Source organism: Sus scrofa, chromosome 6 (genome assembly GCF_054392235.1).
Source record: "Sus scrofa isolate SSC_HxYL_T2T_F1_AM1 chromosome 6, Sscrofa_HxYL_maternal_Yorkshire_Landrace_v2.0, whole genome shotgun sequence".
NCBI classification, from domain to species: Eukaryota; Metazoa; Chordata; class Mammalia; order Artiodactyla; family Suidae; genus Sus; species Sus scrofa.
The window spans coordinates 2,524,779-2,541,914 of NC_139388.1; the positions used below are offsets into that span (position 1 = coordinate 2,524,779).

Below are 17,136 nucleotides of genomic sequence, written 5' to 3' on the forward strand. Positions count from 1 at the left end.
CACACAGAGCCGGGGGTGGGGGAGGCAGGTGGAATCCCTGTCCTAATGCTTTTCCCAAGAGACAAACACACACGTCTCCATCCAGACGCCGGGTTTGGGGTTCAAATCCTGGCTCTGTCATTCACCAGCTACGACCCCGGGGATGAGTCTCGCTTGCTCTCATCATTCGTAAAGTATTTGCTGAGCGTCTCCCGGGTGCCAGGGTCTGGTCTGGCCCTGGAGATACCAGTTTACAAAGAAGCAGCACCTTACGCCCAAAGAGAGAGGGCTGGAGAAAGCCGGGTCCCACTGCCCTAAGACAGGGCGGCACAGGCCGCGCGGGACCCCCAGCCCCTGGGGCTCAGGGAGGGCTGCAGAGGGGACACCTGGGTCCTTAAAAATCACTGCTCCAGGAGTTCCCATCATGGTGTAGTGGGAATGAATCCAACTAGGAACCAGGAGGTTGCAGGTTTGATCCCTGGCCTCGCTCAGGGGGTTAAGGATCCGGCGTTGCCATGAGCTGTGGTGTAGGTCGCAGACGTGGCTCGGATCTGGTGTTTCTGTGGCTGTGGTGGATGCCAGCGGCTATAGCTCTGATTAGACCCTTAGCCTGGGGACCTCCCTATGCCTCGAGTGCAGCCCTAATAAAGCAAGACTGGTCCATGGCCAAGTGTGGCAGGAAGGGTGAGGCGTGACCTCCCAGAACCAGGGCTACATTTCTCTGCCTCCTCTGCAGCTGGGTGGCTGTAGGACTACGTTCTGGCCAACGGGGTGTGAGCACAGTGCCAAGCGGACCTTGGAGGGGACAGCGTGGGTGTTACAAGCAAGAAATAAGCCTCTCCCTCCGGGCTCTCTTCTTAGGGCCGCACCTGTGACATATGGAAGGTCCCAGCCTAGGGGTCAAGTTGGAGGTACAGCTGCCAGCCTACGCCACAGCCTACGCCACAGCCACAGCCTACGTCACAGCCACAGCCACACCAGATCCAAGTCGCATCTGTGACCCACACCACAGCTCACGGCAACGCCGGATCCTTAACCCCGAGCGAGGCCAGGGATCGAACCCGCAACCCTGGATACTAGTTGGATTCGTTTCCACTGCACCACGACGGGAGCTCCCTATTACCTTGTTTATAAACCACACACTGCACGTCAGGTAACACTTGCCACGTTAGCCCTTCCGGACCCTGCAACGCGGTGGCAGTGGGTCCATTCGCCGTGCGGGGCCCCTGCGCCTGTGTCGCAGTCCTTTTCACCCCCCAATCAGAAACCCCACACCCAGATATGGGCAGTCGCTGCCCGTGCCCTGCGTGGCCCCAGAAGACCTCTCCTCTGCCTTCGGTCACCAGGAATTTGCCTCTTCCAGGCATTTTGCACAAATGGAGCCAAACAGGCTTTGTCCTTTGCGTGTGGCTGCTGTCCCTCAGCACTGCGACCTCAGGCCTCATCCACACTGTGCCTGCATCAGACCCTGCGCCACTGCCATGCTGAGCCGTGGCCGTCTGGCCTCCTTCCTGACTCGGCAGGTGCTAGGGACCCACTCTGTACTCCCTGAAATTGCTGCGTGAAGCCCTAACCCCCAAATGTGACCGTTCTTGGAAAGAAGACATTCGGGAAGGGCTCAAGGTTACGTGACGTCAGAAGCGTGGGGCCCCGATCCAACAGGACCAGTGTCCTCCGAAGAAGGGGCAGACCTCGTGCAGGCACAGTGAGACTGCCACACCCAAGGGGAGAGGCCGAGAGCCAACCCACGGCACCTTGACCTCGGACCCTGCAGCCTCCAGAACTGGGGGGAATCGCGTCTCGTTTAAGCCCTGGCTCTGTGAGACTGTCACACGTCCCGAGCTAGGACACCAGGCAGAGAGGAAGACGAAGATGCCAGGAGTGAGCAGAGGGGCACGAACCCCAGACGACGTTTCCCCAGCTGTGGAACAGGCACACGGCCCCCACGTGGCCCTGAGGGGACCCCAGGGCGCCTGGCCCCATCGCACGCAGCTGACCGGCTCGGGGAGGAAGGGCACGGTCAGGGAACCCCGGCAGGTTAAGTCTCGGGATTGCCAGCAACGCCGGGGAGCCCCCATCCAGGCTCCACCGTCATGGGCAGCACCTCGTCCCCGGCGGCCTTCACCCAGGTCCACGCGTAGGTCGACTGGGCAGGGGTGGAAGGGAATACACCGGGGGTGGCGATGGTGGCCTCGGCGTGGCCCCTGAGACTTGCAGGTGCACGTGGGCCGGCGCCATGTGTGCTCTGCTGGCGCTTCATTAACCCGGAGCTCCAAGCGGGCAGGCCCAGCAGGACGGGGACCGGGGACAGGTGGCCGGTTCCCCACACAGGTGTCAGGAGGCTGGCTGGGGCCAGGCTGTACTGGCTGTTAGGTACGGCAACTCTCACCCCCGGGAATAGCTGGGAGTATTTAGGGGAAACAGGAAATGCCAAGACAGAAATAGAAAATGACTCCTGTCCTAGAGCTGGGAGCCTGGCTCTGGGAGACGAGGCAACGTGGCCAAGGTGGCCGGTGGGGGGGCACCTCTGTGTACAGGATAGTGTGCTTGGTGCAGGGGGCCGAGAAAGCCGAGAGCCCGGCTGTCGCTGACGGGGGTCCCCACCGCCTGCCGTGTGCGTGAGAGCGCGACTGAAGAGCAGGACCCCAAGGAGGCTGGAGACACGAGGCCACAAGCCCTTTCTCGCCCCAACGCGCCAGCCCTCTGGGCCCTAAGACAGAGTGGTGGCACACGGCCCTCGTCCAGCGGGGACAGCCACCGGCTGAGCCACGCCCTCTGGCTGCCTGGCAACAAAGAGCAGCTTGGCGGCAGAGGCAATGTTTTCATGGAGCTGAACCAGGGCTGGGATTTATCTGGAGTCCTTGCTGGGAGAGGCCAGGGGACCAGGGCACGCGGGCAGTCTCCCTCCACAAGGAGAGGGCGCGTGGTGACCAGAACCCAAGGAACGGCGTCCGTGCACAGGGAGGGGACCAGAGCCCAGGGGGACAGTCCCTCCGGTTCCTGAGTCAGTGTTGGGTGAGCTTGCGGTGAAGTCCCACCCCTCCGAGGTTCCCCAGGTGGAGACACAATTCCCGAGGGCCTCCTGGGAGCAGGAGCGGGCTGACCATTCCACAGGCGTCCGCCCCGTCCATCCCAGCTGCCCCAGACGTGGGTCTGACATCGCGGCGGACACACAGACGGGGAACCGGGGCTGAGAGTGAGGCGCACGCGAGGTCAGACACCCAGAGCAGACCTGACCCTCCAGCCCGCAGCGCTCACTGCCCAGGCTGTTCCTCTTTATTAGAGACCCCTCCTTCCTGCCCAGCTCCTCCGGCTCCTCCACCTCCTGGACACGGGGAAGGAACCTTCGTAACATCAGGGAACTCACAATTCTACCCGACAGATAACAACTCCTGCATGACAAGCTAGATGCCAATACAGAGAAGAGACAGGGCTTTGAACTTACAGAAAGGGAGTGGCTGACCCTCTCAGAGCCAGTGAGGAGTTCACAGAGGTGTGTCGGAACCGGGTCTTGAGGGATGCATAGGAGTTGGCTGGCTGGAGCCGAGGCATTCCAAGCAGAAGGAACAGCATGTGCAAAGAGGAAGGCTGCCCACGGCGGCGGGGGCGGGGGGGGGGTGGCAGGGCAGGCCATTGGCCGGGGCAGTGGGACAAGGGCCAGAATGCCAGGAGGGCTGTTATCCAGCTGGGGACCTGGACTTTATCCTGAGGCCCGGAAGCCCTGGGACAGAGAGAGCAGATCGCAGATGCCACAGCTGCTGATGTGCCAGTCTGTCCAGTGCAGAGATGACCCGGCACGAACCACCAAGGTGGGGCCACTGTGTGCGCTCACGGAGGGGCAGGCTGCGGGGCAGGCGACCTTCCACGGAGCTGGGTCCATCTCCACGCAGGCCCCACACCCCTGTACAGGTGAGACCTGCCACCACACCTGGTCCCCCCCGACTCGTCCTGTGGCTGGTGTTGGGCCCGCGTGGGCCTCGGGAGGCCTGGCTGACAAGCAAGCCGAGAGGTTACAGAGAAGCCACGGGGGCTGGACCCGACTGCTGACCGCCCTGCTCCTGAGAGTTCCCTTATTTCCCAAGCGCCAGCAGCCGGCGCCACTCCTGTGACAAGGACAGGCCCCCTCACACCCCACCGCGAAGCCTCCCTAGGGGCTGGTGCCAGGGATCACAGCCTTGGGGTCCCAGGAAGGGGAAGGGTGCCCACTCAAGGGGCTCGAGGCTGCAGACCTGAGCCCTCCCTGGGAGCCTCCTGGGTCCCAGCAGAGGGTCAGGGAGGTGACCCCGGCTGCAGAGACCCTGCCTCTGCTTGAGTCGTCAACCGGGCAGGAATCAGTGCCCCCGTCTCAGGGGAGTCACAGCAGAGGGAAGGGGTTCGGCAGAGTTATGGGTATAGCAAGCCACGGGCCAAAACCCAAGCTCATAAATATTCACAAATATATGCTTTTCATCTTCTTTTTCTTTGCAAAGATAGGCTCCTATTCCGCACGTGCTTGTCAAGGCCCTAATCGTTCCTCCGTCTCACATCGGGCACAGCCTAGGAGGCAGCTTCGCCCTGGGGAAGGCGCCCATCCAGCCGGCCCTTGTCTCACAAAGAAATGTCCCCAAAGGCTCTGGGGGTGACGCGGCAGCACGATATAGCCTTCTGCACACACACGCACACGGTACGTCAGGCAAGAAGCCCGGGGTGGAGGCTCCACACCGTGACGCTGGCCCATGGGGGACGGGGCCTGGCGATGCTGCGGACGCAGGTGCACGCCACAGCCACGGCAATCCTGGATCCCCAACCCCTGAGCGAGGCCTACATCCTCATGGATACCACGTCAGGTTCTTAACCTGCTGAGCCACAACGGGAACTCTGGAGGCTGCGTTTGGATCTGACTTTTTTTTTTGGCCATGTCTGTGTGGCATATGGACATTCCCAGGCCTGGGATTGAACCCACGCTGCAGCAGTGACAATGCCGGATCCTTTAGCCACTAGGCCGCCAGGGAACTCCTGATCTGACTCTTTGATTTAGTCTAAAGAGGAAGAAAGCTCCATCAGGAGCAGCCGAGGGCAGAGTGAGAGAAGGCCCCGCCTCCTGCCAGGGCTGGAATGGGAGGGACTCTGGATTCAGAGTCTTAGGCGAGGGGTGCCACCTCCCCCTTCAGCTCTCTAGGTCACTGCCCAGCTCAGGGCAGGCGGATGCAGGCCAGCTCGGCCCTGCTCCCGTCCCAACAGCACAGCGATGCAGAGGGACCAGGAGTCTGGTTCGCCTGGAGATGAGCCGCACAGGGACGTGCCCTCGCCGCCTGGTGCCCTGGGTCCAGCCAGTGGCCTGGGCAGGCAGGGAGCCAGGAATCCCACCCCCACCACACACACACATGCCGCAGCAGAAGGTCAGCGTTCAGGTCAGTGCCAGCCCCCAGGGCCACACCGTGGTGAAGCTGAACGCGCCCAGAGCAGAGGTCGTTGGCACCCGCTCCCCTGGGGGCTGCCTGCCGGTGGCCACCCCCACTGCAGGTACCCACAGATGCCCCCAGCTTAGCACTGGCCTGGGAAGGAGGGGACAGGCCGCTGGGCCGAGAGCCAGCCCTGCACGGGTGCCCTGGCCGAGCATGAGCAGGGCCGGGAGGGAACCAAGGCTTGTTTTCTTTAAGTTTGCTGGTTTCCCAGGAAAATCCTACTCAAGGCAGTTTTCCAAACAAAGCAAGTGCTGCATGTGCCCAAGTTAAAAAGGAGGGGCTGCTGGGCGGCCCCTGGGTCCCCAAGAGGGTGTGACAGCTCCCTCGAGTCACTCCCTCTGGTCACACCCTCAGTGTGTCACTCCCTCTTGTCACATCCTCAGTCTTTACAGTAACGAAGGCACCGGCCAGGCCCCCATATGCAGCCGGGGACCGTGTGGGTTAAAACAGGACTCGAGCTCTGGAGGCCGGAACCCAGGGGTCACAAGGCCAGGCTGCCTCCTGGCTCTGGGGCAGGGTCCTCCCTGGGCCTCCAGCTCCTGGGGGCCCCTGGCGTGTGGCCGCCTCCCTCCATCTCTGTGTCCGGCCTCACACGGCCTCTTCTGAGGACACGTGTCCCTGGACTCAGGGCCCAGCCTCAGCCTGTGTGAGCTCCTCTTCAACTCACCTGCCAAGACCCTTGGCCCAGACAAGCTCCCATCGGAGGCTCCGGGTGGACATGAATTTGGGGGGGGGGGGGTCGCTGTTCGTGCCCCTGCGGGCCCCCCGGGATGGGCACTAGGCTACACCCTCCACACACACACACGTGCGTGCAGGCACGCGTGTGTGCAGCCCTTCGTGGCCCCAGGGAAAGTGTTCTTATCCATGTACGTGGGGGCAGGGTGCTGAGGCCTGAGACCAAGGTGGGACCCTCCCCCCACCCTCCCCCCACCCTCCCCCCACCCTCCCCCACCTCAGGAGCCCAGGGCCAGGGCGGGGGCTCAAGGGAGAGGGCGAGGGCGAGAGGGCAAACTCCCTCCTGCGTCTCTGCCACTCCTCTGAGTCCCGGGAGCTTGGGGGCACCTACAGGTTCAGGGAGGGGTCAGGGTCCCCCAGGGACCCAAGCCGGGGTGGGCTTTGCAGGAACTCCCCGAGGGGATGAAGTCCCCACCGCCTTGGGGCAGGAGGGACCGGGTCTCCCTGGTGACAAGTGCAGAGGAGCCAGGTCTGTCCCCAGCGCAGCACCGGGGCGGAGGCCTCAGCGTCAGCCGGTCAGCGCAGAGCAGCCGCACAGCACAGCCCCGCTCGGGGAAGGGGCCCCTCCCTCGGTGCCGGCACCACCCCTGTGAGTCTCACGGCGCAGGAGCCTCCAGCTGACAATGACAGCAGCCAACAGGACACAAGGATTAACATCCCAAACTGCCAGGAGTTCTCCCAAGGAGATGCACTGATGGCCACCAAGCAGGGATGCTCCAGCTCAGCAGCGTCAGGGCCGCGCTGGGCAAATCCACAGGCAGAGCCGCTCCACACTGACCGGGGCCGCTAGATTCAAAGGGACACGGGGGTCACACGGGTCGGAGGATGCGGAGACACTGGCGCCTAGAGCAGTGCTGACGGGAACATCAATAGGAGCAGACGAGGAAAATGGTGGGGCCGCTCCTCAGAACAACCTAGAACTGCCTTGTGAGCCAGCCGTTTCTCTCTGAGGTCCGCCCAAGAGACCCGGGAACGGACACCTCCACAAAAACGTCTACATGCATGCACATGGCCAGAAAGCACGTGAAAGATGCTCAGCTAATCCCGAGAGACACGCAAGTCCAAACTACCGTGAGGTACCACCGCACACCTGTCAGGATGGCCAACATCCAAAAGTCTACCAACGATAAATGTTGGAGAGGGTGTGGAGAAAGGGAAGCCTCCTCCACGGCTGGGGGGACTGCACATTGGTGCAGCCACTATGGAAAACAGTATGGAGCTTCCTTAAACATCTAAAAATAGAGTTGCCATATGATCCAGCAATCCCGCTGCTGGGCATGTATCCAGAGAACACCATAACCTGAAAAGGTGCATGCGCCCCAGTGTTCACTGCAGCACTCACACGACAGCAAAGACGCGGGAGCAGCCTAAACATCCCTGGACAGAGAAATGGGTCAAGACAATGAGGTACATAGGTACACACACACACCCACACACACACATACACACACACACACACACGAATAGTGTTCAGCCGCAACAGCAAGATAATGCCATTTGCTGCAATGGGGATGGACCTAGAGATTATTATACCAAGTGAAGGAAGACAGAGAAAGACAAATACCCTGACAGCATTTATGTCTGGATGCTAATTTTAAAATGATACACATGAACCTATTTACAGAATGGACATAGAGTCACAGATTTTGGAAAGAAATACATGGTCACCAAAGGGGAACCGTGGGGGGAAGGGTTTGGGATTAACAGATACCCCAACAAGGACCTGCTGAGCAGCACAGGGGGTTCCACGCAATACTCTGCAATAATTTACAGGCGAAAAGAATCTGAAAAAGAATGGATACACGTACAACTGAATCACTTTGCTGTACACCTGCAACTAACAGTGTAAAGCAACTCCGTTCCAATAAAAGGAGAGCGAAAAAGCTCTCCTTCCGTTTACGGGAATGTTCCCGGCAGCGCTACCCCTAACAGACCAAAGAGGGACAAGCCGAACATCCATCGACCCACGGCTAGACCCACCAAACACCAAACAGGGCCACTCAGGGAATACTACTCGCCTGCGTAAAGGAATGAGGCTCTGACGCAAGCTTCAACAGCAACGAATCTTGACAACACGGCACTGAATCAAAGAAGCCAGACACAGAGGACCACGTGTTGCATGATTTGTGGAAGATTCCAGAAGAGGCGAACCCATGGGCACCATGCAGCTTGGTGGCTGCCAGGGCCTGGGCAGGCCGTGCATGGGTTCAGGTGTCTTTGGGGGGCCATGGAAATATCCTGGAAGCAGACAGTGGTGACGGCTGCACAACTCCAAGTTCACTCGGAACCACTGGATTGGGCGCTTTCAAAGGGCAATTTTTACAGTATGTGACTGCATCTCCAAAGAAAAGTGTCTGAGGCACGGCCACTTTCCACAGTGATTCGATAGCGCTGCCTTCTGAAGTCGCACAGAGTTTGCCCAGCCTCCGTGAGGGACCATCCCCCCCAATTCCATGTCCTAATGGGGTGTCAGGGTGTCCGTCCTCTGACCACCCACCTCACATGTGAGGTGGGCAGTTGACCCAGCTTGGCCAATCAGGAAATTCCATCCTTGAAACGTCTATCATGGGCGGTAAGTGAGCAGGTGATTCCAGCAGAGCCGACCCGAGCCTTCCTTGATCATCACTAGCTGGGGGCTGGGCGAGAACAATCTGTCCTTCCTGCCGGGGTGGAGAACTCTGAGGATCGTATGAAAGCAGACTCGGTGGTCTTTCCCACCACGTGCAGAAAACCCCCTGGAGAGTGAAATTAACACACAGAGGAAAGCAGAACGGAGAAAGGGAGGGCAGGACAGCCCTGACAGCATCTGAATTCCTGGATCCAGCCGTGCCTGAAGCCAACACAGGGAATAGCATCTGACACAGTCCCTTTTTGCTTAAGTTAATCTGAACTATGATTCTGTTGTTTGTAAGAGTCCTGATGAATAGAGCCAAGTCGCATCTTACATTAGACTTTAGGTTTGGAGAAAAGCCCCAGTGGTCAAAATCTCTCTTTTAAATCCCCTAAAGTATAGCTATACATTTATGGGTTCTCTTACGCAAAATATATTGCTCTTTAAACAATGAAAACCAAGTTCAGAGAGGTGCTTATGCACGAGACAGTCTCATTTCCAGTCTTGTTCCTTCCTCCCGGCCTCCGTCTCTCCCTCCTGCCTCATCGCTGTAGGGTCAAATCCTTAACTCTGTTTGCTTCATTTTTTTTGTTTTTTTGTTTTTTTGTTTTGGCTGTGCCTGCAGCATGCAGAAATTCCTGGACCAGGGATCAAACTCACGCCATGGCAATGACAACGCCAGAGCCTTAACCTGCTGAGCCACCAGGGAACTCCTTCGAATCCATAACTTTAACACTCACACAGTGTGACTTCTCTGGGTGCCAGACAGGCTGGGAGATGATGCCTGCCAGGCAGAGCCCATCAGTGAGTCTTAGGAGAGGCAAAGGGAGGTCCAGGGCAGAGTCTGGGGGCCTGACAGCAGATGAAGCCTGAAGCTCAAGTGGGAGCAGAGGCTGGGCACTGTGAGAGGAGTGTGGTCAGCGGGCAGTGACCAAGGGAACTCCTTCCATCCCGCCAACCTATCTGCAGAGTCCACACACACACAGGTGCACACACACAGGATAAGGCTAAGGCAGGTTCTCATGGAAAACAGTTCATGGTCAGAAAAAGCCAGGGAAGCTGAAGCAGTGCCCCCTGACCTTGGGGCATGACCCACGAGCACGCAAGACACAAAGATGCTTTGTTGGGGGGGTGGCTCCCCAGGAGAATTAGTAAGTTCTGCTTCCAGCCCTCAGAGGCCAGGCCTGATCTACAGGACAAGACGTGAGGGAGCAGGAAGGAAGCACGATGGACCCCAGAGCCCAGACCCCTGACTCATGTCCCCTCGGCACCACAGGGTGTGACCTTACTTGGCATAGGGTCAGTGCAAATGCAATTAAAGCCAGGTCACACTGGACGAGAGTGTGTCCTTATCAGAAGACAGGACACAGACACACAGGCAGGGATCAGAGAGACACAGTCACCAGCCAGGGATGCTGGGAGCCCCCAGGAACTGGAGGGGGCAGGAGGGACCCTCTCCTAGAGCTAGTGGGAGAAGTGTCACCCTGCTCCTCCCTTCTGTCATGGCCCGTTGAAGGCTTACCAGTCAGCGACAACACAACACTATGTCACAGGGTTCCCCGCCCCCCAAAAAGTTGATGGCTTAAAATACTCATTGATTCAGCCCCTGTATCCATGTCTTCCCAAGGGGCTCTCGCCACCAGGGATGGGGCCCCAGGGCGTGTTGTCGCGGCGCGGGTGCCAGCACAGAGAGGAAGCAGAAACATGCCAAGCCTCCCCGGGCCTCACCATCCCTCCAGCCGCCCCAGGGACCAGAGGAGGCCACGCCTGAGCCTCTAGTGGGAGGGATCAAGGTCATGCGGCCAAGGACCTGGGGGTGTGGACGACAGGAAGGAGCGTGGGATGTGGCACGTGTGCTTGTGGGTCCAGGGCGGGCTGGATCGAGCTTCAAGGAAATAACTTCTCTTGCCTGACAGTGTGGAGTGGTGGTCCCCACAGCTACTGCTCCGCTTCCCTCAGGTGGGGAGGCAGGCTCGGTGACCGCCCAGGGACCAAGGGCAGCAGAGGCCTCCCCCCGCGCCGCCCCCCACACACACACCTGCTCTCACAGGTGTCATGGGAAAAACAGCCGGGCGCCCCGTCTTTCCTTGTGACTGTTACGCTTCCCAACAACCCCACTAAGCATACGCTCTCAACCCATTTTATTTTATTTATTTTAAAATAAGCTGTCATTTACTTACTGATATAGCACTTAAACATATGAGCAAAAAGAAAGCACAGAACATTTTATGACTCAATGAGTGCGTCTTAGGTAATTGTTTGTTTGACGGTTTTTTTCTCTTTAAAACAAGTGGCCGCACCTGCGGCATAAAGAAGTTTCTTGTCCAGGGGTCAAGCCACAGCCACTGCAGGAGCAATGCCGAGTGGTTATGCTGTGAGCCACACGCGAAGTCCTCTTAGGTAATAGTTCGGAGGATTTTATAAGAACACTATGAAGTTGCAACTGTAAGAGGAAAATCAATCAGAATTCCCTTGCTAACCTTTTTTTTTTAAGTGAAATTCTGCTTTGTATTTTCATTTTTATTTTTTTATATAAAGATTTTAATTTTTTCCATGATAGCTGGTTGACAGTGTTCTGCCCATTTTCTCCTGTACAGCATGGTGACCCAGGCACACATACATGCATACATTCTTTTTTTCACACATTATCATGCTCCATCATAAGTGACCAGACACAGTTCCCAGTGTCTCAACCCATTTTAAAGAGTTGAAAACCGAGGCCCAGGAAGAGTTTATGCCCCTTGCCTGAGGCCACAGCACTACCAAGAGAAGCATTGCTTTCCATTTCTCTCCAAGATGGAAAAGAAACGCCAGCTGCAGCAGGATGGTTTGGGTTTAGATTTAGAGGAAAAATTCCTACAGTCACCAAGCCTGGGGACAGCTCAGCAAAGCCACTCTCCAGTCCCCTTCTCCAGGGCCCTGTAAAAGGTGACAGCTACTCGTGGAGGGGCGAGTTCAAGCATGAGGCAGGTTCAACACCCCCACAGCCCAGGGCCGGGCTCTCCTGGATGCAGCCGGCTCGGGGACCGCGTGGCCCAAGGCGCCTTTCTGCTGCCAGGTGGGAAAGCTGCCCGCGGGTGAGTCAGAGGCTCCACGCGTTCCGTCTGACAAGTGGCACGGAGCAAGGCGAGCGGATCCCAATCCCATCTGACAGCTGAATCCCTGACCCTGAGCGAGGACCGGGGCTGACAGAGGAGTGGGCAGGAGCTGGCACCCCAGGCAGACACCTGCCAGGCCCCAGAAGCACCTTAGAGATGCCAGATATAGGCCCAAGGTCACGAGTTCCTGGACCCCCGGGATGGAGCCCGCATTTGTGCAGGTGTGTCCCCAGAGGCAGCAGCCTCTCACCCCCAGTGACCCTCGGGCTGGTCCCCAAGCCAGACCTTTCCCAGGACCCAGACCCCAGCCCCCAGTCCCTCCTGCTCCTTTGCTTTTTAATGTTAGGAGGCCAGAGCCGGGACAGATGGCTGTCACCCACCAGAAGGCCTTGCCTGGCATGTGGCCGGCCCTCCCCCGGAGGCAGGAAGCCACATGTACCCTGCACGGAGCCCAACTCCGCAGGGCCTGGAAGCCTGGCTGCAGGGCAGACGGCCTGGTGGGGAACAGAAGGGGACGGGCACGCCCGCACTAGAGGGGCACCAGGTGACACAGGCCACCCTCTGCCAGAACCGGGGCTGCATACGGTCCTACCCCACTGCAGCAAAGGCACCACATGTCAGCGGCTTCACACACCACACATCAGCGTCTTAAAGCTCTGGGGTCAGAGTCCAGGAGGAGTCTGCCGACCGGGCTGAAATCAAGGCGTCACAGGGCTGGTTCCTTCCGGAGGCTCCCGAGTCTGTTTCTCCCTCTTTTGCAGCGTCTGGAGGCACCACATTCCTTGGCTCGTGGCCACATCACCCCGACCTCCGCTTCCGTCATCACAGCCCCTCCTGGGACCGCCCGTCCTGCTCTAACAGGACCCTGTGTGTTCCTGACGCCCCCACCCAGACAATCCCGCGTAATCCCCTCATCTCAAGAGCCTGACCTCAATCACATCTGCAAAGGCCCTTTCTCCACGGAAGGTCACATAGCCACAGGTTCCAGGGATTATGAGGTTCTGGGTGGCTCTGGGGGCGGTTACCAGCCTACCTCCCAGAGAAAGCCCTCGATGACACAGCAGCCACTCAAGGCCACCCCACCACCTCCTCCTGCAACCCGCATCCCCCCAGCCAAGGGGACCTGGTTCTGCCCGCCAACAGGTCAGCAGCTGTTACACACTTGAAATGCACATGTCACTCAGCCATGTCTGCCCCAAAGATGGTGGCGACAGAGACCTGTGCCCTCGGGGGGGGGGGGGGAACAGTCTTTGCAGCCTCATTCGTAAGATGAAAGATGGGAAGCTTTCCTTCATAGAGCGAGAGTCGGACCACAGTGGTGCATCCTTGACACGGAGTATGATGCAGCTACACAGATAACACCCTGAATGGAAAGAGGCCCTTGATGCAAATGAAGGGAACAGAAAAACAAGAACAAAACAAAGGCACAGGTCAACTCCATCACTGTCCCCGGAAGCGATGTGATCCACTGACCTGCACATGTGATGGAAAAACTAATTCTTCCCCAGACTTTAGACAATATTACAAAGCCACAGTCATCAAGACAGTGTGGTACTGGTACCAAAACAGACAGACAGACCAATGGAACAGAAGAGAGAACCCAGAAATAAACCCAGACACCTGCGGCCAATTCATCTTCGACAAAGGAGGCAAGAATATAAAATGAGAAAAAGCCAATCTCTTCAGCAAGTGGTGCTGGAAAAACTGGACAGCTGCATGTAAATCAGTGAAACTGGAACACACCCTCACACCACGCACAAAAGCAAACTCGAAATGGCTTAAAGACGTAAACGTAAGACAAGACACCATCAAACTCCTAGAAGAGAACATCGGCCAAACATTTGCTGACATCAACCGCACAAATGTTTTCTTAGGTCAGTTTCCCAAAGCAATAGAAATAAAAACAAAAATAGACCCCTGGGACTTAATCAAACTGACAAACTTGCACAGTGAAGGAAACCATTAAAAGAAAAAAAAAAGATAAGCTATGGAATGGGGAAAAATAGTTTCAAATGATGCAACCGACAAGGGCTCAATCTCCAAAATATACAAACAACTCACACAAATCAACAGCGAAAAACAACCCAATCAAAAAATGGGCAGAAAACCTAAACAGACATCTCGCCAAAGAAGACATGCAAATGGCCAACAGGCACATGAAAAAATGCTCAACACCACTAATTAATAGAGAAATACAAAGCCAAACTACGAGGTACCACCTCACCCCAGTCAGAACTGCTGTCATTACTAAGTCAACAAATAACAAATGCTGGAGGGGGTGTGGAGAAAAGGGAGCCCTCCTGCACTGCGGGTGAGAAGTACATTGGTACAGCCACTGTGGAAAACAGTATGGAGGTACCTCAGAAAACAAATACAAAACTACTACATGATCCAGCATTCCCGCCCCTGGGCACATATCTGCACAAGACTTTCCTTGAAAAAGACACATGTACCCGTATGTTCACGGCAGCACTGTTCACAATGGCCAAGACATGAAACAACCTACATGTCCATCGACAGATGAATGGGTTAAGAAGATGTGGTATATATACACAATGGAATACTACTCAGCCATCAAAAAGAGCCAAATAATGCCATTTGCAGCCACATGGATGGAACTAGAGACTCTCATACTGAGGGAAGTCAGTCAGAAGGATAAAGACAAATACCACATGATATCACTTATATGTGGAGTCTAACATATGGCACAAACGAACCTTTCCACAGGAAAGAAACAAACTCATGGACTTGGAGGACAGACTTGGGGTTGCCAACGAGGAGGGGAACAGAGTGGGATGGACTGGGAGTCTGGGGTTAGTAGATGCAAATGATTGCATTTGGAGTGGATAAGCCATGAGGATATAAGCACCAGGAATTATACCCAATCACGTGCGATGAAACATGATGGAGGAGAATGTGAGGCCAAGAATGTGTATATAAATGTCTACCTGGGTTGCTCTGCTGCACAGCAGACACTGACAGAACACTGCGAACCAACCACAATGAGAAACATTTTGTTTTATTTTTTATTTATTATTATTATTATTTTTGTCTTTTTGCTATTTCTTGGGCCGCCCCTGCGGCATATGGAGGTTCCCAGGCTAGGAGTCCAATCGGAGCTATAGCCACTGGCCTACGCCAGAGCCACAGTAACGCTGGATCCGAGCCGCGTCTGCGACCTACACCACAGCTCTCGGCAATGCTGGATCGTTAACCCACTGAGCAAGGGCAGGGATGAACCCGCAACCTCATGGTTCCTAGTCGGATTCATTAACCACTGAGCTACGACGGGAACTCCAAGAAACATTTTAAAAACAAAACTAATTCCCTCCAAGGAGAGAGCCAGCCTACCGTGGGACATGGTTAGTGGTTACCTTATACTGGCTGCCTTACTACTTCGTATTTTCACAAGGATAGGTTCCTTTCACATTTCAACAAGGAATGATGTGTATAATACACTACTGCCCCCACTTTCAGATCCTTAAACATCTGACTCCTTTAAGATGGAAAGATGCCCCAGTCCGAGAGTCCCACGCGCTTTCCTGGCAGACAAGCTACCCTCCGAGTCTGGGCCCACGCGAGGGCTTGTGCTCTGTCCCCCTGCACCTCAGGGGCGACCTGGTGTATGTCCTTAACTCACGGGAAAAGAGGAGACAGAGCAGGAAACACAAGGGAAACGGGTTGCCCTGGGGCCCAGGCAGATGCCCACTCAGGGCCGGGCATTAACAAGTGAGTGGGGGGAGTTCCCCGGTGGCCTAGTGGCTAAGGATGCAGTGTTTTCACTGCTGCGGCACAGGGCAGATCCCTGGCCCTCGGAACTCCTGCATGCTGTGGGCGGGACCAAAAAAAGAAAGGTGCCTGGGGATTTGGAAGCCCAGAATCCTTCCTGACCTGGGCAAAGCTGTGTTAGGAGAGGACTCTGAGAAAGCCTACCAGCACCCCCGTATTCACAACTGGGGCCCCCAGAACCTTGTCCAGGTCTGAATGGGCTGAGAGCAGGAGCAGAGCGGAAGGCAGCACCCCACTGTGATGTCTGGCCCTGTGTGGCTCTGAGACCCGGGCGCTGCCCTCTTGGCACAGGGGACCTGGTTCACAGCCCTGCTGCCTGTGGTGCCTACTTCCCACCGGGCTGGCGGGGGGGGACCCTGTCCTTCAGAAGGGCCGGTCTGCCTGGCAGGAGGATCTGTGGGCACCGTCAGTTAGCTGGTCCATCATGGGTGCGGGGGGAAGGAGTGGCTGCCCACTTGCCCAGAACTTGTCATCTTCCCCCTAAATGCCAGCCTAGGTCCCTCCTGGCTCCACCTGCCGCGGTTCTGCTCACTCAGCAAAGCATCACAAGATGGGGGCGTCAGCGGACAGCCCGCACGTGGGCCTATGGCTACAGCCCTGCCCACCGCCATGACGACCCAGTGGCCTCAAAGCTCTGCCATGGCGCCCCATCCACGCCCCCCACAACCCCCTGCCCACCCAGGGCTTCCCAGGTGGGGGCGAGAGACCCAGAACAGCACAGCCCCCCACCTGCACCTCCCCCCTCCCCCTGCTCACCAACTGCCAGGAAGCACAGTTGGTTCCGAGTTCTGGGTTGCAGGTTCAAGGCCAGAGGGGAGCCAGGCCAAGAAGTGGGGGTGGGGACACAGGCACCTGCTCCACTCTCTAGCCCCTTCCCCTCTGTGGGGGCAGGTTCAGGAGCGAACCGGTCCCCTGCTGGGTCTCAGTGTGGGGGCTGTGCGGGTGCCACTGACACATCTGGTGTCAGCCCCACGCAGGACCCAGAAGGTTTACCTCCCCCCGCCCACCCCCACCACCCCATGGAGCCCGCGGACCCCCGAGGCCACCCAGCAGCTGGGATTAGGACTGGCCCACGTCCGGGAGGATGGGCCCAGCCCCGAGATAGCCCAAACCCACAGCAACTGGAATTTCTTCCCCATGAATTTTGCAAGAAGACACAGCCTTGCTGGGCCCCCGGGGTTCCGCCTAGTGCCCTTGAGAACCTGCGGGCACCAGGAGCAAGCGGGGACTGGAGGTCTTCCCGGAAAAGGACAACAGAGTTGCACCACCCCTGGCCCTCGCGAGCCTGGCCCAGTGACCGCCCCCCCAGCCCCCAGGGTCCCAGAACCAAAGGAAGGCCTGGGCGCCGCCCCCCACGACAAAAGGAGATGGGGTCTAAGGGGTCATTGATTCGCTCACTCATTCAAAAGCAGCTGCTGCGCAGATGTGTCGACGCGGAGACGGGGCGGGACTCAGCTGTGAGCACAACACATTAAACCCG

At 57.3% G+C, this 17,136-nt stretch overlaps 1 protein-coding gene and 1 long non-coding RNA gene across 3 annotated transcripts in view; both read right to left on the reverse strand.

Moving 5' to 3' along the window:
* LOC146402146 (uncharacterized) overlaps positions 1–17,136 on the reverse strand; it is a 345,416-nt gene that overhangs the window by 96,141 nt on the left and 232,139 nt on the right. The window lies entirely within an intron of this gene.
* The window catches only part of JPH3 (junctophilin 3), a 91,360-nt gene that overhangs the window by 32,537 nt on the left and 41,687 nt on the right, over positions 1–17,136 (reverse strand). Inside the window, exon 3 of one of the 2 annotated variants that reach the window (XM_084959292.1) lies at positions 11,173–11,212. The exons of the other annotated variant lie outside the window; for it this stretch is intronic. Coding sequence (XP_084815418.1) covers positions 11,188–11,212 — 25 coding nt within the window. The 3' untranslated portion in view covers positions 11,173–11,187. Of the gene's footprint in view, positions 1–11,172; positions 11,213–17,136 lie in introns of those variants that run through there. 2 annotated transcript variants of the gene reach the window in all.